Source organism: Pelodiscus sinensis, chromosome 3 (assembly GCF_052426305.1).
Source record: "Pelodiscus sinensis isolate ZL-2025 chromosome 3, ASM5242630v1, whole genome shotgun sequence".
NCBI lineage: Eukaryota > Metazoa > Chordata > Testudines > Trionychidae > Pelodiscus > Pelodiscus sinensis.
In genome coordinates this window covers 88,472,153-88,488,228 of record NC_143054.1, presented here as the reverse complement: position 1 = coordinate 88,488,228, position 16,076 = coordinate 88,472,153, and the positions used below count along the sequence as shown (strand labels likewise).

At 42.0% G+C, this 16,076-nt stretch overlaps 1 protein-coding gene across 6 annotated transcripts in view; it reads left to right on the top strand.

Moving 5' to 3' along the window:
- Positions 1-16,076, top strand: part of TBC1D32 (TBC1 domain family member 32) — a 210,858-nt gene that overhangs the window by 167,327 nt on the left and 27,455 nt on the right. For 5 of the 6 annotated variants that reach the window (XM_014577943.4, XM_075924062.2, XM_014577940.4 and 2 more), the window contains 4 exons: positions 4,312-4,427; positions 9,857-10,011; positions 11,568-11,708; positions 15,556-15,744. In XM_014577943.4, the coding sequence (XP_014433429.3) occupies positions 4,312-4,427; positions 9,857-10,011; positions 11,568-11,708; positions 15,556-15,744 (601 nt within the window). Of the gene's footprint in view, positions 1-3,699; positions 3,811-4,311; positions 4,428-9,856; positions 10,012-11,567; positions 11,709-15,555; positions 15,745-16,076 lie in introns of those variants that run through there. The other variant, XM_075924066.2, reaches the window with a different exon arrangement.

The following is a 16,076-nucleotide window of genomic DNA, read 5'->3' as shown; positions in this document are numbered from 1 at the left end:
CTTCCCCAGCCGACAGATCCACGTCTAGACTGCCGCGCTGTGCCAGATCAGCTGATCGTCGGCACAGCGCGGTGGCCATGTTTATTTTAATGAAGCGGGGATTATTTAAATCCCCGCTTCTTTGCCTATGCCAGGTAAACTAGTTTACATGGCTCCATTGATGGAGCCATGTAGTCTAGACATACCCTTTGTGTTTAAGCTCACCAAGGATTTCCCCGGAAAGCCAATCTGGTCACCTACCATACTTGCTTTTCTTACTGCTCATCAGGATAGTTTCATACTGTGCCTTTTAAAAAGGTTTCTTTAAAATACTGCCAGCTCTCCTGGACTCCTTTTCCCTTCATGTTAGCATCAGGGTGTCAAAGTCCGCATTTTTGAAGACCAGGGTTTGTATTTTGCTGCTCTTCTTTTTTCCTTTGGTCAGGATCCTGAAATCTACCATTTCATTATCACTGCTTCCCAAGTTACCAACCACATCTACTTCCCCTACTAGTTCCTCCCTGTCTGTGAGCAGCAGGTCAAGTTGTGCACAGCCCCTGGTCAGTTCCTTCAGCACTTGTACCAGGAAGTTATCCCAAATATTCTCCAAAAACTTCCTGGATTGTCTGTGTACTGCTATATTGGTCTCCGAACAGATGTCAGGGTGATTAAAGTCCCCCATGAGAACCAGGGCCTGTGATCTGAAAGCTTCTCTTAGTTGTCTGAAGAAAGTGTCATCTCCCGCATCCACCTACTCTGGTGGTCTATAGCAGACACCAACCACAACATCAGCCCTGTTGCTCCCTCCTCTAAACTTAACTCAAAGACTCTCAACAGGCTTTTCTTCCTCTATACACTAGAGCTTTGAGCAGTCATACTGCTCCCTTACATACAGTGCAACTCCTTCACCTTTTCTCTCCTGCCTGTTCTTCCTGAACAGTTTATACTCTTCCATGACAGTGCTCCAGTCATGTGAGTCATCCCACCAACTCTCTGTTATTCCAGTCAAATTGTAGTTCTTTGACTGTGCCAGGGCTTCTTATTCTTCCTGTTTGTTCCACTTTCTTCCTCACCCGCACCATCAGGGTCGTGGACATGGACTTGCCAATGTACATGGAAGGGATGCAGCCTACCCTTGGCTCTCCTGGATTATGAAGCATATACTGGACACTTGGACCACACCAGGCAACGTTTTAATGCGAGGCTCAGCAGGGCCCGCATTGTTATGGAAGGTGCCTTTGGGCCTTTGAACAGCCGCACATGGAGGCCATTTGTCTGGTCCATCAGGGCTATGCAGATCCAGAAGACCCTGAGGGAGAGTTTCAGTCAAGGCCAGCTCTGAAACTCTCCCCTGGCCTCCTCACAATGGACCTCTTCAGTGGCCCACTGTGCCTTCCCTCTCTCCCCGCACAGTCTTCCTCCCCGCTTCTAAAGACAATAAAGCACTCCTGTTGTTTTGAAACCAACAACTGTAACTGGTTTTATTTGGGGCAAACGTGACTGGGGAAGGAACTTGGGGGGAAGTGGGATTTGGAGGAGGAGTTGAGGAGAGGCTCAGGGATGGGGGCAAAGAGAGGTGTCTGCCTCAGGCAGACTTACCACCTCATGTGCGGAGCCCTTGGTGGCCACGGCGGAAGGGACAGGGAGGGGAAAGACAGGAGCGCAGCAGGAGTGTCCCCCAATTGCTCAATGGCAGCCATTAACGCCATGCACAAGGACTGGCCCTGCTGCAGCAGCTCCTGCCAGGTGGTATGCGTCTTCCTGGAGCCTGTGTTCCTGCCAGTCCAGGGAGCGCTGCAGGGCATGCAGGCAGATAACATATTCCCGCTGCAGGTCCTCTTGGGTCCGCCTTCCCCTCTGGATCCCACAGGGTCAGGAGGATGGAATGGGAGGTGTCACCCACGTGCAGATGGTCCAGCTGTGGAGAACAAAGGGAAGGGCGGTCATCACTGAAGGCACTGTGTCTGAAGCCATGCCCTCATCCCTGAGCTGACACGCGTGTCAGACTAGGGGAATGTGCTTTGAGCAAGGCCACCTAGGGCCTGGACAGCAGGCCCTTTCCTGCAGGGACACCGATGTCCCTGGAGGGAGCCGCAGTATCTCCTCACCCTGGGGACAAGCAGAGATAGGAAGGTGCCAGCCAGGCTGGGAGCCTATGGGCAGGAGAGGGACAGGTGACGCGGCGGCTCAGCTCCCCTCCATGCTGTGCACACATGAGGTCCGGCAGTGGCAGCATCCTGCACAGAGAGAGGACTTCTGTCCGTGCCTGCTGAGGGATAGGTAGCAGGGTGTTTGGGGGGAGGTGTGTGTGAGCGGCAGATGCTGCTTGCCAGGGAGGGTGCTGCTGGGGTCCCCTCCACCGCCTTCCCATGACCAGGTTCCCATGCAGAGGCTCAGTGTCCTCCATCTCATCATGCTGTCCCTGGAAGCGGATGCTGCCCCAGGAGTGGAGGCAGGACCATGTGGTGTGTGTGGCTCTGCTGTGTGTGTCCATGACCGCATCCCCCCCGACAGTGGAGGGATGTGATAGGAGGGGAGTAAGGCAGGCCTGTGCAGACACCTTTTAGCAGAAGCACAAGGGTCCTCGGTAGCCGGGTCCTGGGGATGTGTGCTGTGGACAGGCGCTCCATATGCACCCACATGCACGGTCTGCTGTGCGATTCTCAGGGCGAGAAGGCTGAGTGAGCAATGCCCAGGAACCCCTGGGCACCCACCACTTCCTCTCGTATGTGTGTAGGGTAAGGGGGGCACTCACCTGATGAGCCTTCCCCTGCCTCGTACGGTGCCTGGGAGAAGTCCTGGGAGGGGGGCACCCATTCCAGGTCAGGGTTGGCAGCCCTCGAGACAGTGCTGGCCGCATCTGGCACTGCCTTCTCTTCCTTCTCCTGCTTGATGTCCCCAACACTGTCCTCCTGGTGGGACACTATGGGTGTCTCCATTTCCGAGTCCACAATAAGGGAGGTTTGCGGACTTCCTCCCATAAATGTCTGTGTTCTTTCTAGTGCGGAGATCCTGTTGATTCTCCTTCTCACCCCAGATCTCCAGGAGATCCAGGGTCTCCTCACCAGACTAGGATGGAGTTCACCTCTTTTGCCCCCGGCTAGGAGCTTGAGAGCTGCCCAGAGCTGTGGAGGCAGCTGCTGGGGTCTCGGCTGGGGCGGTAGGCTCAGCCATGGCAGCAGGGAGTGAGGATGGGGCTGCTGTGGGTGGCACTGGGCTTGCAGGGCCTGGTCCGAGCCACAAGCCCTTTGCCTGCTGCTTATAGCTTTAAGGGCTGCAGGGGATGGAGGACTATAGAACTCTGATGACTGTGGACAGAGCATCCAGCAGGGCACCCTGGGATTCCATGGAGGCCCCTTATTTTGAAATAACTGTCTACACACACACTATTTCAAAATAGTTATTTTGAAATAGGCATTATTCCTTGTAAATTGAGGGTTACAGATTTTTAAATAAGCCGCCTGTTATTTCTAATTTATTTTGAAATAACGGGCTTGCTGTGTGGACGCTCACTTTGTTATTTTGAAATAACACTAGTTATTTTGAAATAATGCTGCTATGTAGACATGCCCTTAGATGCCTCTGATAGGTTTCAAAACTTTGTAACAAATGGCTGCTGTGCTCCTTCTATAAAATCTAGACCAGTTCACCAGTTGCTTCCCGAACTGTTACCAGATTGAGGCCCCTGCCCTAAGTACAGTATACTCTTATTACATATAGGTAAGGCGAGAAGTCCTTCCAGTGATCTTCATGAATTCAGCCTCAGTGACCAGGAGCTGCAGGATATTCTTCCGCCATTCCCATGTGGTGGAGATACCCAGAGCTGGCCACTATGGGTAATGTCGGTATCCTGGAATTCCCAATTAGCGGGGGCCCCCTGCATTCCTCCCTGCCATCGGCAGCAGGGGGACCCCTGACTTCCCAGCCACTGAGGGCAGCGGGAGGAACCTATCACTCCTGGGAGGCAGCAGGGAACTTGGAGCAGGCCTCCACAGCTGACCAGCCTCTTCAGGCAATGTGAGGATCTCACAGCTGAGCTCCCCATTTTGTCATGGATATTCTTCGTAAAAGTTATGGGCAGATCATGGCTTCCATGAGTTTTCTCTTTATTGCCCATGACCTGTCTGTAACTTTTAATAAAAATATCCAAGGCAAAATCTTAGCCTTACTTATAAGGCTATGAATTCTTAACTTTTCAGAAACACCAAGACTGTATTAAATGGATCTAGTACAATGTGTTCTTATTTTTAAAGAATAGATTAAATATTTTGAACATTTTAATGTTCTGCTTTTGTTTAAGTGTTTTCATTTATTTAAATTTTATTTTATTAGGTATGGTAAATATTTAAATTTGCTGAAAGATGATGCGGAAAATGATCTGTGCCTGGTGTTAAAGCACTGTGACAAATTTCTGAAACAGCAGCAAACATCTGTGAAGTCCTCACTTCGTATCCTTTCTTGATGACGCAAGTTAGATTGACCAAGATATTAGTGACAGTTGAGCTGTCCAAAGACATTTTTCATTTATCTTATTCTTTGAATTCCTGGTGAAGGTGCAGACTACATAGCATTTTTCATTATCTTTTGTTCACTCACATAAAGAGAAATCCATTATTATCAAACATTTTACATCACTGAAATTAGTACTTGACAGAATAACTATATGATTTTTTTACTGTAACCCTCATCCTTCTGTCATTTTCTGTATACTTCTATAGTGCCCAGAGCCATGAGCTCTGATTCCCATTAGGCCTGCTATAGTTTCTTCTATAAATCTGATGATAATTATTAATACTGTTGAACATTCAATCATCTGTAATTATAATTTGATTTGGCTTTTGTTATAGACCCCACCTTGCTTTGTGAAATTGATTAATATGCATAACTTGAAGATGCTTTGGACAAAATATTTCATGTAATGTCTCAGTCTGCTGGATCTGTATATCTTGTTTTGGTGTATGTAGCATTCTTGTATGTAAAATTAGATGCATAGAGTATGAAGTGGTTTATGGTTTTACATGTGCAAATGAAAGCCATCAAGGGTGTCTCCTTTAATGTCTAGGTGATCACCTGTAAACAGAAGGGGCTGTTATACAGATGAACACCCAGACATGGAAGGAAACACCCTTGATGGCTTTTATTTGTACATGTAAAACCATAAACCTTTAACTCTTAAGTTTCAGAGGAGTAGCGAGTTAGTCTGTACTGGATAAACTTCAAAAACAACAAATAGTATAGTAGCACTTTAAAGACTAACAAAACATGTAGATGGTATCATGAGCTTGATACCATCTACATGTTTTGTTAGTCTTTAAAGTGCCACTATACTATTTGTTGTTTTTGAAGTTTATTCTTTAACTCTTAGTAGTGGTTGGTCTTAGGAAGTCATGTGACCTCCCTAACTGGTATGGGTTGGCCAGGTAATTTTCCATGAAAAGGAAGAATTTAAAACAGAGAATTCCCTCCTGAAAAAAGAGGCTATTTACGATGCAAAGTTTTTCAGTCTTGGTCTTTCGATGGCATGACACACCCAAGAGGATAACTGAAGACCCCAGGGAAAATGAGACTTCTCTGGTTTGGAGGCTTAGCTGGAATAAGAACAATTTTAAAGTGAATTTTAATATGTTTGTGATAAATGTTAGAATGAACTATGCATTTTTTTGTTATTTTAAATTTGTAATTCACTTTGCTCTGCCTATTTTCATTTGCAACCACTTAAATGAAGGCTGATCAAAGGCAATCAAGGTCAGGCAGTTTTTCAAAGGACATTATCAAGGGCCCAAAAGCAAGCTATTCCGCTGTGTAGGAAAGATAGAAAATATGGCAAAAGACCACCTTGGCTTAACCAGGAGATCTTGCATGATCTAAAAATCAAAAAGGAGTCATATAAAAAATGGAAACTAGGACAAATTACAATGGAGGAATATAGGCTAATAGTACAGGAATGCAGGGGCAAGATTATACAGGCAAAGGCACAAAACAAGCTCAAACTAGCTACAGACATAAAGGGAAACAAAAAGACATTCTATAAATATATTAGAAGTAAGAGGAAGACTAAGGACAGGGTAGGCCCACTTCTCCGTGAGGAGGGAGAAACAGTAACAGGAAACTTGGAAATGGCGGAGATGCTTAATGACTTATTTGTTTCAGTCTTCACCAAGAAGTCTGATGAAGGAATGCCTAATATAGTGAATGCTAGTGGGGGTAGGTTTAGAAGATAAAATAAAATAAAAAAGTTAAAAATCACTTAGAAAAGTTAGATGTCTGCAAGTCACCAGGTCTTGATGAAGTGCATCCTAGAATACTCAAGGAGCTGATAGAGGAGGTATATGAGCCTTTAGCTATCATCTTTGGAAAATCATGGAAGACAGGAGAGATTCCAGAAAACAGGAAAAGGGCAAATATAGTGCCCATCTATAAAAAGGGAAATAGGAACAACCCAGGAAACTACAGACCAGTCAGTTTAACTTCTGTGCCTGGAAAGATAATGGAGCAAATAATTAAGGAAATCATCTGCAAACACTTGGAAGATAATAAGGTGATAGGGAACAGCCAGCATGGATTTGTAAAGAACAAATCATGTCAAACCAATCTGATAGCTTTCTTTGATAGGATAATGAGTCTTGTGGATAAGAGAGAAGTGGTGAACTAGACTTTAGTAAGGCATTTGATACGGTCTCGCATGATATTCTTATCAATAAACTAGCCAAATACAACTTAGATAAGGTGGGTGCATAACTGGCTGGATAACTGTTCTCAGAGAGTAGTTCTTAATTATTCGCAATCCTGCTGGAAAGGTGTAACAACTGGGATTCCTTAGGGGTCTGTTTTGGGACCAGTTCTGTTCAATGTCTTCATCAACTATTTAGATATCAACATAGAGAGAATGCTTATTAAGTTTGCAGATGATACCAAGCTAGGAGGGTTTGCAACTGCTTTGGAGGATAGGGTCATAATTCAAAATGATCTGGACAAATTGGAGAAATGGTCTAGGGTAAACAGGATGAAATCTAATAAAGATAAATGCAAAGTGCTCCACGTAGTAAGGAACAATCAGTTTCACACATACAAAATGGGAAGCGACTGTCTAGGAAGGAGTACGGCAGACAGGGATCTAGGGGTTATAGTGGACCACAAGCAAATACGAGTCAACAGTGTGATGCTGTTGCAAAAAAAAAGCAAACATGATTCTAGGATGCATTAACACCATGATCACCAACCCGTCGATCAGGAAGCCCCAACCAGTCGATTGCGAGGTGTTCAGGACCACCCCCATTTCTCCCCACCCCAAAGAAGCCCCACTACCTACCTCCAGCAACGAGGGAGTTAGTGCCAGCTTCCTGCGGGGTGGACAGAAATCCAGCAGCTGCACGCCACTTCTGGGGTTTGAGGAAGTGCGTAGGCTGCTCCCCCTCCCCCAAAGAACCAGCGCCGTACCACAAAGGAGGTCTGTGGTGCTCCAGGGACTCTCTGCGTGGGGGGGAGGTAGGAGTCCCCAGAGGAGGCGCATGCTGGGGCTTCCGTCATTCTTCCTCTCTATTCTGCGCTGATTAGGCCTCAGTTGGAGTATTGTGTCCAGTTCTGGACACCACATTTCAAGAAAGATGTGGAGAAATTGGAGAAGGTCCAGAGAAGAACAACAAGAATGATTAAAGGTCTAGAAAACATAACCCATGAAGGAAGGCTGAAAGAATTGGGCTTGTTTAGTTTGGAAAAGAGAAGATAGAGAGAGGACATGATAGCAGTTTTCAGGTATATAAAGGGTATCATTAGGAGGAGGGAGAAAAATTGTTCTTCCTGGCTCTGAGGATAGCAGAAGAAGCAATGGGCTTAAACTGCAGCAAGGGAGGCTTAGGTTGGACATTAGGAAAAAGTTCCTAACTGTCAAGGTGGTTAAATCCTGGAATAAATTGCCTAGGGAGGTTATGGAATCTCCATCTCTGGAGATATTTAAGAGTAGGTTAGATAAATGTCAATCGGGGTGGTCTAGACAGTACTGGGTCCTGCCATTAGGGCAGGGGACTGGACTCGATGACCCCTCAAGGTCCCTTCCAGTCCTAGTATTCTATGAAATCCTACTGCTTATACTTAATAAAATCACTTTTATTTATGGTCAAGCCCAGTGTAAATAATTATTACCTGGGGGAGAAATCAGTGTGCATACCCTCCTTTTGTTGTTAAAGGGGGCTTACCTAAATACTTTATTTAGGGTTCTGATTCTATTTGGGGAGTGGTTTCCTTGGAAGCTGGGCCCAAAACTTCATTTTCCTCCTTCCTGAAGTGTTTCTGTATCTGTATTGCTCCCCGGTGTTGGTGCTTGGTTCGGTAAAATGGCAGAAGTCCCAGAGCCTTGAGGCCAAATACCCAGTGAAAATACCGAATGATGGCAAGACAACAAGTTTTATCGAAGAAGGAATGATTTATTAAACTGAACTACTTAAATGAGCAATTACCTAATATTTGCCACACAACAATTGTTAAACCCTACCTAAGTTACAGCTAAGTCAAATATATACACATTTAAAAAAAAACTGTTTCTTTTACACTGACAATAACAAGGGTAAAAGTTACCACAGAGCAATATATTTTCTAACCTGTTTCCTTTAAACGACTTAACAATAGTGAGGGTAGATTAAATACTTACAAACTCAGCAACAACAACGCAAAGACACACAAGGAATCGGAGCATGCTTGAGATTCGTACACCCCTTTTTAGATTCGGTGGGTGGGAGGCGGCCTTTGGGTGATCAGTCCTAAGCCAGACTCAGATTCTGTCTTCCAATATTCCGGAGTCCTCCCTGAGCTAAGGGCTGAGAGGTTTTTATTTGGTGTTGTTTGTGCTCTGGGAGTGGCATGGGTGTGGTCTGGGTGTGGTGTGATGCCCATATATGGTGTTGAGTACTGGACTCTGACAAGCTCCATTTTATTGGTAGATAAGCCTTGTTGCTACCCATGTGACCTGGTGAGGTTGCTGAGGTAGATATCGGCTATAGGCCTGGCCAAGAGAACCTATACTTGACACTCGGGAGGGGGGATGAGTAATCTCAACTCTGTGACTTGTCTGGGGGAGACCATGTGAGCTGGCCCAGCTGGACAGTGTGGTAAGAAGCCGCAGAGAGCAAGGATATGAAAGGCTCTTCTTTGACCACATTCTGTCACAGCTTTGATCTAATCTTTTTTTCATATAATTGTTTCACTTGTTTATATAAAAGAAACACAAAACAAAAATATCTTTGACAGAGTACCCTAAATTGTAATGTGTTTGGATGAATCTTTTATAAAATATTTAAGGACCCTGATAAAACATACTTCATTTTTAAAGCCTTTCATTCTTTATGTTTATTATTTGTTATATTTCCTTGGAAGTTTGGAAGCTACAACCTGTTTCCTTACTGATTTTTTTCCCCACCCTCCTCTTTATTACATTTGTAAAAGTAATAAAGTACAACTTAAAATAAACATTCAAGCAGCTAGGTTTTGGAGTTTTTGTTGTGGATCATGGAAGAATTACATGGGATGGAAGGAAAATTAGGTAGTTCAAATTCTTGGGCCCTAATTTATTATAGTGAATTATATTTCATTTTTTTACTGACAACTTTAATAGACTTTTTATGTTCAAGAAACCATTTTCAATGTAGCTAAACTGATATAAGACAGGAGTTGGTGCTGTAGGGTCTTAGGTCTGTACATCTTAACATTCTATTTGGATTATTATTAACTTTCAGAATCACCTTTTTTATAAAAGTACCTGATTTGTTATGATTTTCAGTCTATTTTTTTTAACGTTGCTGATCCTTTATTTCTTAGAGAAAAGAAACATGCTGGTAAGCCAGCAATAGTCTATTATTTGTCGGAGTTCCTTAACATTCTCCTACAGGTTGTCTGCAGCAAGGTTATGCTGGCTACGACTGGTTTGCATCTTCTGTATTTCTGATAATGTCAGGAGACAGATTAAAAACATTAACATTTCTTCAGCAATTTTCCAGTCTTCTCATCTCCGCATTTCTCTGGCTGCCAAGACTGCATGTTTCTGTAAGACTTGAAAAGATTCTTTTTTTTTTTAAGGTGGTTTGAACATTTTAAAAGGAATGTTTATCAGTTCCACTGAGTTATTTCACTTTTCATTAACATCCTCTAACTGAATGATTGTCCCTTTAAAAATTCTCCCAGAAAAATATAGGTTTGACATTTGTTCAAATAGATGTTTAAAGACGGTGAAACAATGGATAGACTAATAGTAATGGCAGTGTTATTAAATTTTAAAGTTGGCTATAAAATAAACTTTATTAGTTGTTTATAATTCTTTGTGTAGAGAGTGTGCACTATTGAGGGGCATTTTTTTATTATTTTTGCCCTGTGAAAGTTCATCGTTTTGGTTATTAGCTTTGTTGTATTATAAAATCATTAAAAGGCACAAAACATCAGTGTTATACAGAAAAAATACTAAATACTTTTAGTAATTAGAAATTTCAGTACTGACCAAGTACTGAATGATTCCATATTTCAAATGGCTGGTATTTAAATCAAGCTACTTACTCAAGCTCCATAATTTGAATTATTTGTTCAAACATGATGTTATCTACTTAAAAAAAAAAAAACCCTCTTTTGTCTGGTTCAGTGTTGTACTTTGTCAGGATTTGTGACTGGTGTAAATTAAACTATCAGCTATAATCAGTAACTAGAAAATTGTGGGCTGCTTATATGACTCTCTAGCTCTTTTTTTCAAAAGGATGTTTATATATTCCCATTAGTTGAACATACCGTATGAATAGCGCAGTTCCAGCACTAAAAAGGTTGGGTTCATTTTGTGAATTTGTTTATGCTGAGCATTCTCCAGGAAAAAGTATAAGGCAGTTTTAGGCTAAAGATCCCCACATGTTGATTAGCTCCACCAAAACATGAAAATGTACAATACAGAACCCACTTCTGTCCCATCACACTGCACACAGGATTTTTAATCTCTCCCAGTATGTAACACTCAACTCAAACTGAAGTCTGACCTGTGTGGAGTGGGAGGTTATACAGGTTGGACCTCCCTAGTCCAGCTTCCTTGGGACCTGACTAGTCCTGGACAAAAGAGTTTTCTGAACCAGGGAAGATTGGGGGGGCAGCCTCCCTACTGGGCCCCTGTGACGTCGTCATCAGGTGCCCCGGGCGGTGGCGCCCTAGGCAGCGGCTGAGTTCGCCTATAGCCACTGGCTGCCCCTGCATGCAACTTCTTGTGAGCCAGGACCCAAAGGAGAAAGAAGGAAAAATTCAAAGTAATGCATGTCTTCACCAAGTGAAAAACACATTACAAATCACACACACATCTACACCGATCATTCCACATTTGTAACATCTCATTCCCTTTTCCCATTCAAATAAAACTTCTCTCCTCTCAATATATATTCCCTTCCACATAGGCACATTATACCTGGGCACATCATGACAGCTCCATTCAATTCTTCAATCAATATAGAATTTCACTGTTCTCCTGCTTCTGGTGCCAAACAATGTTTACTTATTTAGTAGTGTCTTTTTAAAGTAAAATCTTACATTTTATTCTATAAGTAACAATAATATGTGTTGTTCGCTTTGTTATCAAGGTACACCTACCTACTGACACAGCAGAATCTGGCATTCATCCAGTCTATTTTTGCAGTGCTCACTACATTGAGATGTTGCTGAAGGCTGAGTTGCCACTTGTCTTTTCAGCTTTCCATATGTCTGGTTTCACGCCATCACAGGTAATTTACAAAAGCATTTGTTAAAAGTTTGACTTCAATCCATAAAATCAAAGCTATTCAGAGAAGGTTGAAGCTACTATGGCTCAGCTATATAATAAGCTATAAAAACCCAGTCATAGTAAAATGCCTAAAAACGGAAGTTTTAGTCTTCATCCACACAAATACAATTTTGAAAATCATGTAACTATTCATTTTGTAGGTATTCTTAAATATAGATTTTTATAGGAATAAAAGTACACAGTTAAAACGGTTTAAAATGGAAAACAATTTACTTCAATGAACCTATACCAGTTTACTTGAGCTGAGAAGCTGTCCCTTCCTGTTTTATGCAAAATCCTGACCAAAAATGTGATGGACTTTTAAATGGAATCATAAGGAGAGTGTGTGTGTGTGTGTGTGTGTTGGGGGGAGGTAGCAGGGATGGGGAAATCTCAGTGAAATGGTCATTTCCAGTGGGGTTCTAAATTCCATAGTACATTTGTATGATGTATATTAGACAGTTCAGCTTATATTGAAGTTAAAGTGCCTAATGTCTAAAGCAATCATTGCAATTAGTTCAAAAAACAAACCCAAATCTATATATTAATGTTATGTTACGGTTGAGTCCTTTTGTGTGTGTTTCTGTGGTGCTTTTGAAGATGTGAGGTGTCATGTAAGTGCTGAAGCTTCTAGAGATTTATTCAAGATCGTGGATGGACAAACACCTTGGTACTTCTTCACCTCCGTGGGCATGAGAAAGGGTCCTTGGTTAAGTACTGGAAAAGATCAAGAAAAAGTTTTATAGTTGCTCTTGGCTTAGCCTATTAAAAAGATAATTTTGCAATAAAATTGGGGACCTTACGTGTGTTCTTTAGGGGGATGGGTGTGGATGTGATGCAACAATTGATTAAAAGAGAGAAAACTCATCAAGATTTCCAATGTCTGAATTTGATTTTACTTCAGTATGTGAACTGCTCAGGCTTACCCTAAAAAGGGGAAATTTAAAATACTGTAAAAAGTTGCCTTTCAAAGTGAAAGGAATGGACTATTTTTTAGTGAAAAGGGAAGGAATTGTAATAGCCCGATGCATTGGTTCACACCTGTCCTGATCCAGCTGTCATTGAAGTCAATTCTTTCTATCTAGCTTAGTTTTGAAAATGTGTTGTTAGTACTTGTTAGTGAACATGTCCTTACAACAGACCCTTTATCCTCCTTTAGGCAAGTACAGTGAACAGGATCTGGCCCAAATACAGACTAATTTGCTTGAGTTTTGGAGATTCAGAGCATTCACAACTCCCACTAGACTCTAGTTCCTACAGGAGAAATGTTACCATAAAAAAGCTCAGATGAAGGGAATGATGGTCTTAGTATTAAAACATCGGACTAGGAAGCAGTAGATCTTGATTCTGTTACCGTCTCTCCCAAAGCCTACCTGTGCAACTTTGGCCACGTCTACACTTACCGAGAAGTTTGAATTTAGATACACAGCTTCAGTTATGTTAATCGTGTAGCTGCAGTTGATGTACTTGAATTTGATCTTCCCTCCAGCTTCACAGTGGGAAGTCAGTGGAAGCGATTCTCCCATTGACTTTCCTTACTCCCTGCAAATCGAAGAGTACTGGCATTGATGGGGGTGCCTTCCTTTTTCAATTTAGTATCTTTACTAGACCCGCTAAATCAAATGCCAAATCAACTGCTGCAGCGTTGATCTTCTCACTAATACAGACATAGCCTTTAAGCAAGTCACTGCATGGCCTCATATCAAAGATGATAAGATCAAGAATTCCCAAGTCAGTGAGAGATGAAGCTTCTTAACTCACCTGAAAATCAGTTTATTCATTTATTTATCTTCAGTTCCCCTTCTGTTAAGTAGATACTTCCCTACATCCACAGCGGTATTATGTGGATAAAATTATTGTATATGAGGTGTTGAAATATTATAGTGATGGCCAGTTGAACTACTATTAGTTAAATACATCAATATTGGCATTATCACCCTTGTTGGAAGTCTCTGCAGGGATGTTAAAGACTGAATCAATATGGAGATTGAACTAGCCTCATTGCAGTCCTTCCAGGGTCAGAGTTGAGGCATATTGATGGGGTAGTGTGGAGAAAAGTACTGCACAAGCAACAATAATTCAGGCTATTTAGTGGAATAGAGTTCAGTCTCTAGGGAATCTCACAAACACTGCATTTCTATAAAAATAATAAATAATCTATTGTTGGGGAAATACAAAATAACAATTTGTTTGCCAAATTTTATCACAGTTCATAGTAAAACCCATGGCAAGAATAAGTTTTTAATGGAAACACTTAACTAGAATGCCAGTAGTGGGCACTACTATAATAAGCACACATCCTCTGGCTACATTATTATGTTATTGCAAAAAATAATGCTTCAATTAACTATGAAAACAACTTTAGCATATATAAATGTCAGTATAAAGGAATACATAACTGAATACAATCTCTTTCCAAAGCATAGCTGTTGTAATCTAATTAGAAACACAGTACTTTCTACTGCTGCATATTTTTAAACACTTAGGGGCTGATTAACAAAGGATTTGTGGTCTAGAGCTAAATGAAGTGTGCTGTACACAAGGGATTAAGCAATAGATTGTGATTTAGAAATGGAAAAAAACAAGAGCAGCTAAAGCCTCAGCCTTCCATACCATTCAATTAAATCCAAAGGTACCTCAGGGAAGGACCTACCATTAATTTACAAGGTACAGAAATCCTTTAATTTAAAGGGAAATACACATTAAGCACACCTTCAAAGAACTCCATGCCCTGTAAAAAAAACTTAAGAAAATTTTATACATAAAAAATAGGAGGATTTTCTATCATTAGACTCTGAAATTAGTGTTTCATCTTTGAAAATTGCCTATATAGATGCACATTACTGGAATACATGCATTGGGTTTTTTTATATAGCAATGCCCATCTGGGTTGTTCATTGATATCAAATGAGGATCATGGTCTTTGCTATACCTGCATTCCTTTTGACCCTCATAAGCAGTGAGGCCAAACTTCAAAGCTCACTTCATTATTCTTTTTTTTAAACCCTTTTTCTTGTTAGCAGAGCAGCAGTTATTAAGAACAGAATACATTTAGGGCAATTAATCTGTCGGGTTTTTTTCACTTTATGGGTTAATTAGTTTTGCTGTATTGACTTTGTTGGTTAGGACAGCACTGTTAACATATTATTTTTGCATTGTTCCAAGCCAGACAACATTGAGACCAGCATATCTGAAGCCCATGGCTGGCTTTGAATAATCTGATCCTTCCTAGAGCATACTTGGAGTACGTCTAGACTACAAGCCTCTTTCAAAAGAAAGCGTCTAGACTGCAACCTCTTCTTTCGAAAAAGTGAGCCGCTTTTTCGAAAGAGAGCACCCAGGCAGTCTGGATGCTCTCTTTTGAAAAAGCCCTGTTTGCATTCAAGAACGCCTTTTTTCGAAAGAGCACTTTCAAAAAAAGGCGTTATTCCTCGTGAAATGAGGAGTACTGCCATTGAAAGAAAAGCCGCATTCTTTCGAATTAATTTTGAAAGAATGCGGCTGTAGTTGACGCAGGTGAAGTTTTTTCGAAAAAAGGCTACTTTTTTCGAAAAAACCCTACAGTCTAGACACAGCCTAGGATAACTTATTCTTGTTAATCTCCCAAGAGTTCTGAGTCATATGGGAGACAAGGGTAAACAATTTTTGTTCAATATACCAACTACATCATGCATCATTTTTAAATGAATATATTAAACCAAAGGTTCTCAATCTACTAGAGGTTCTGGCTAGGGGTAGTTACTAATCGGTGTTATTAATTAAGCAATTAATTACTGTGAAAAATTGAATTTATTTTTGTATTTTTCTAGATTTGTCAACAGTGGCTAGCTCAGTGTTTCTGGAATTACTTGGACTGGAGTGAGATCTGCCACTACATTGCTACATGTATTTTCTTTGGTCCTGATTATCAGATCTATATGTGTATATCTGTATTCAAACATCTACAGCAAGATATTCTGCAGCACACACAGACCCAAGATCTACAGGTTTTTCTCAAAGTAATATTCTTTTTTAGTTTACCAGATTACAGGAAAGATGTATTTTCCAAACTGAAGGATACAGGTTGAACCTCTAAAATCTGGGACTCTCTGGTCTGGCAACATTCATGGATTGGGTTGGTGGCGGGCTGGTGGTGGGGAGCGCTTCCCCAGCAGGGCAGTGTGGTGGCACGGTGCAGAGAGTGCAGCCCTGGTCGGGACTGAAGGCAGCAGTGCCAAGTCTTGGCTGGGGCTGGCAGTGGAGAGCAAAGCCCCAGCCAGGGTTGGAGTCAACAGGGCCAGCACCTGGCCCAGTGCTGTGGGGGAGCAGGGCGGCCCCTATCCAGGGTTGG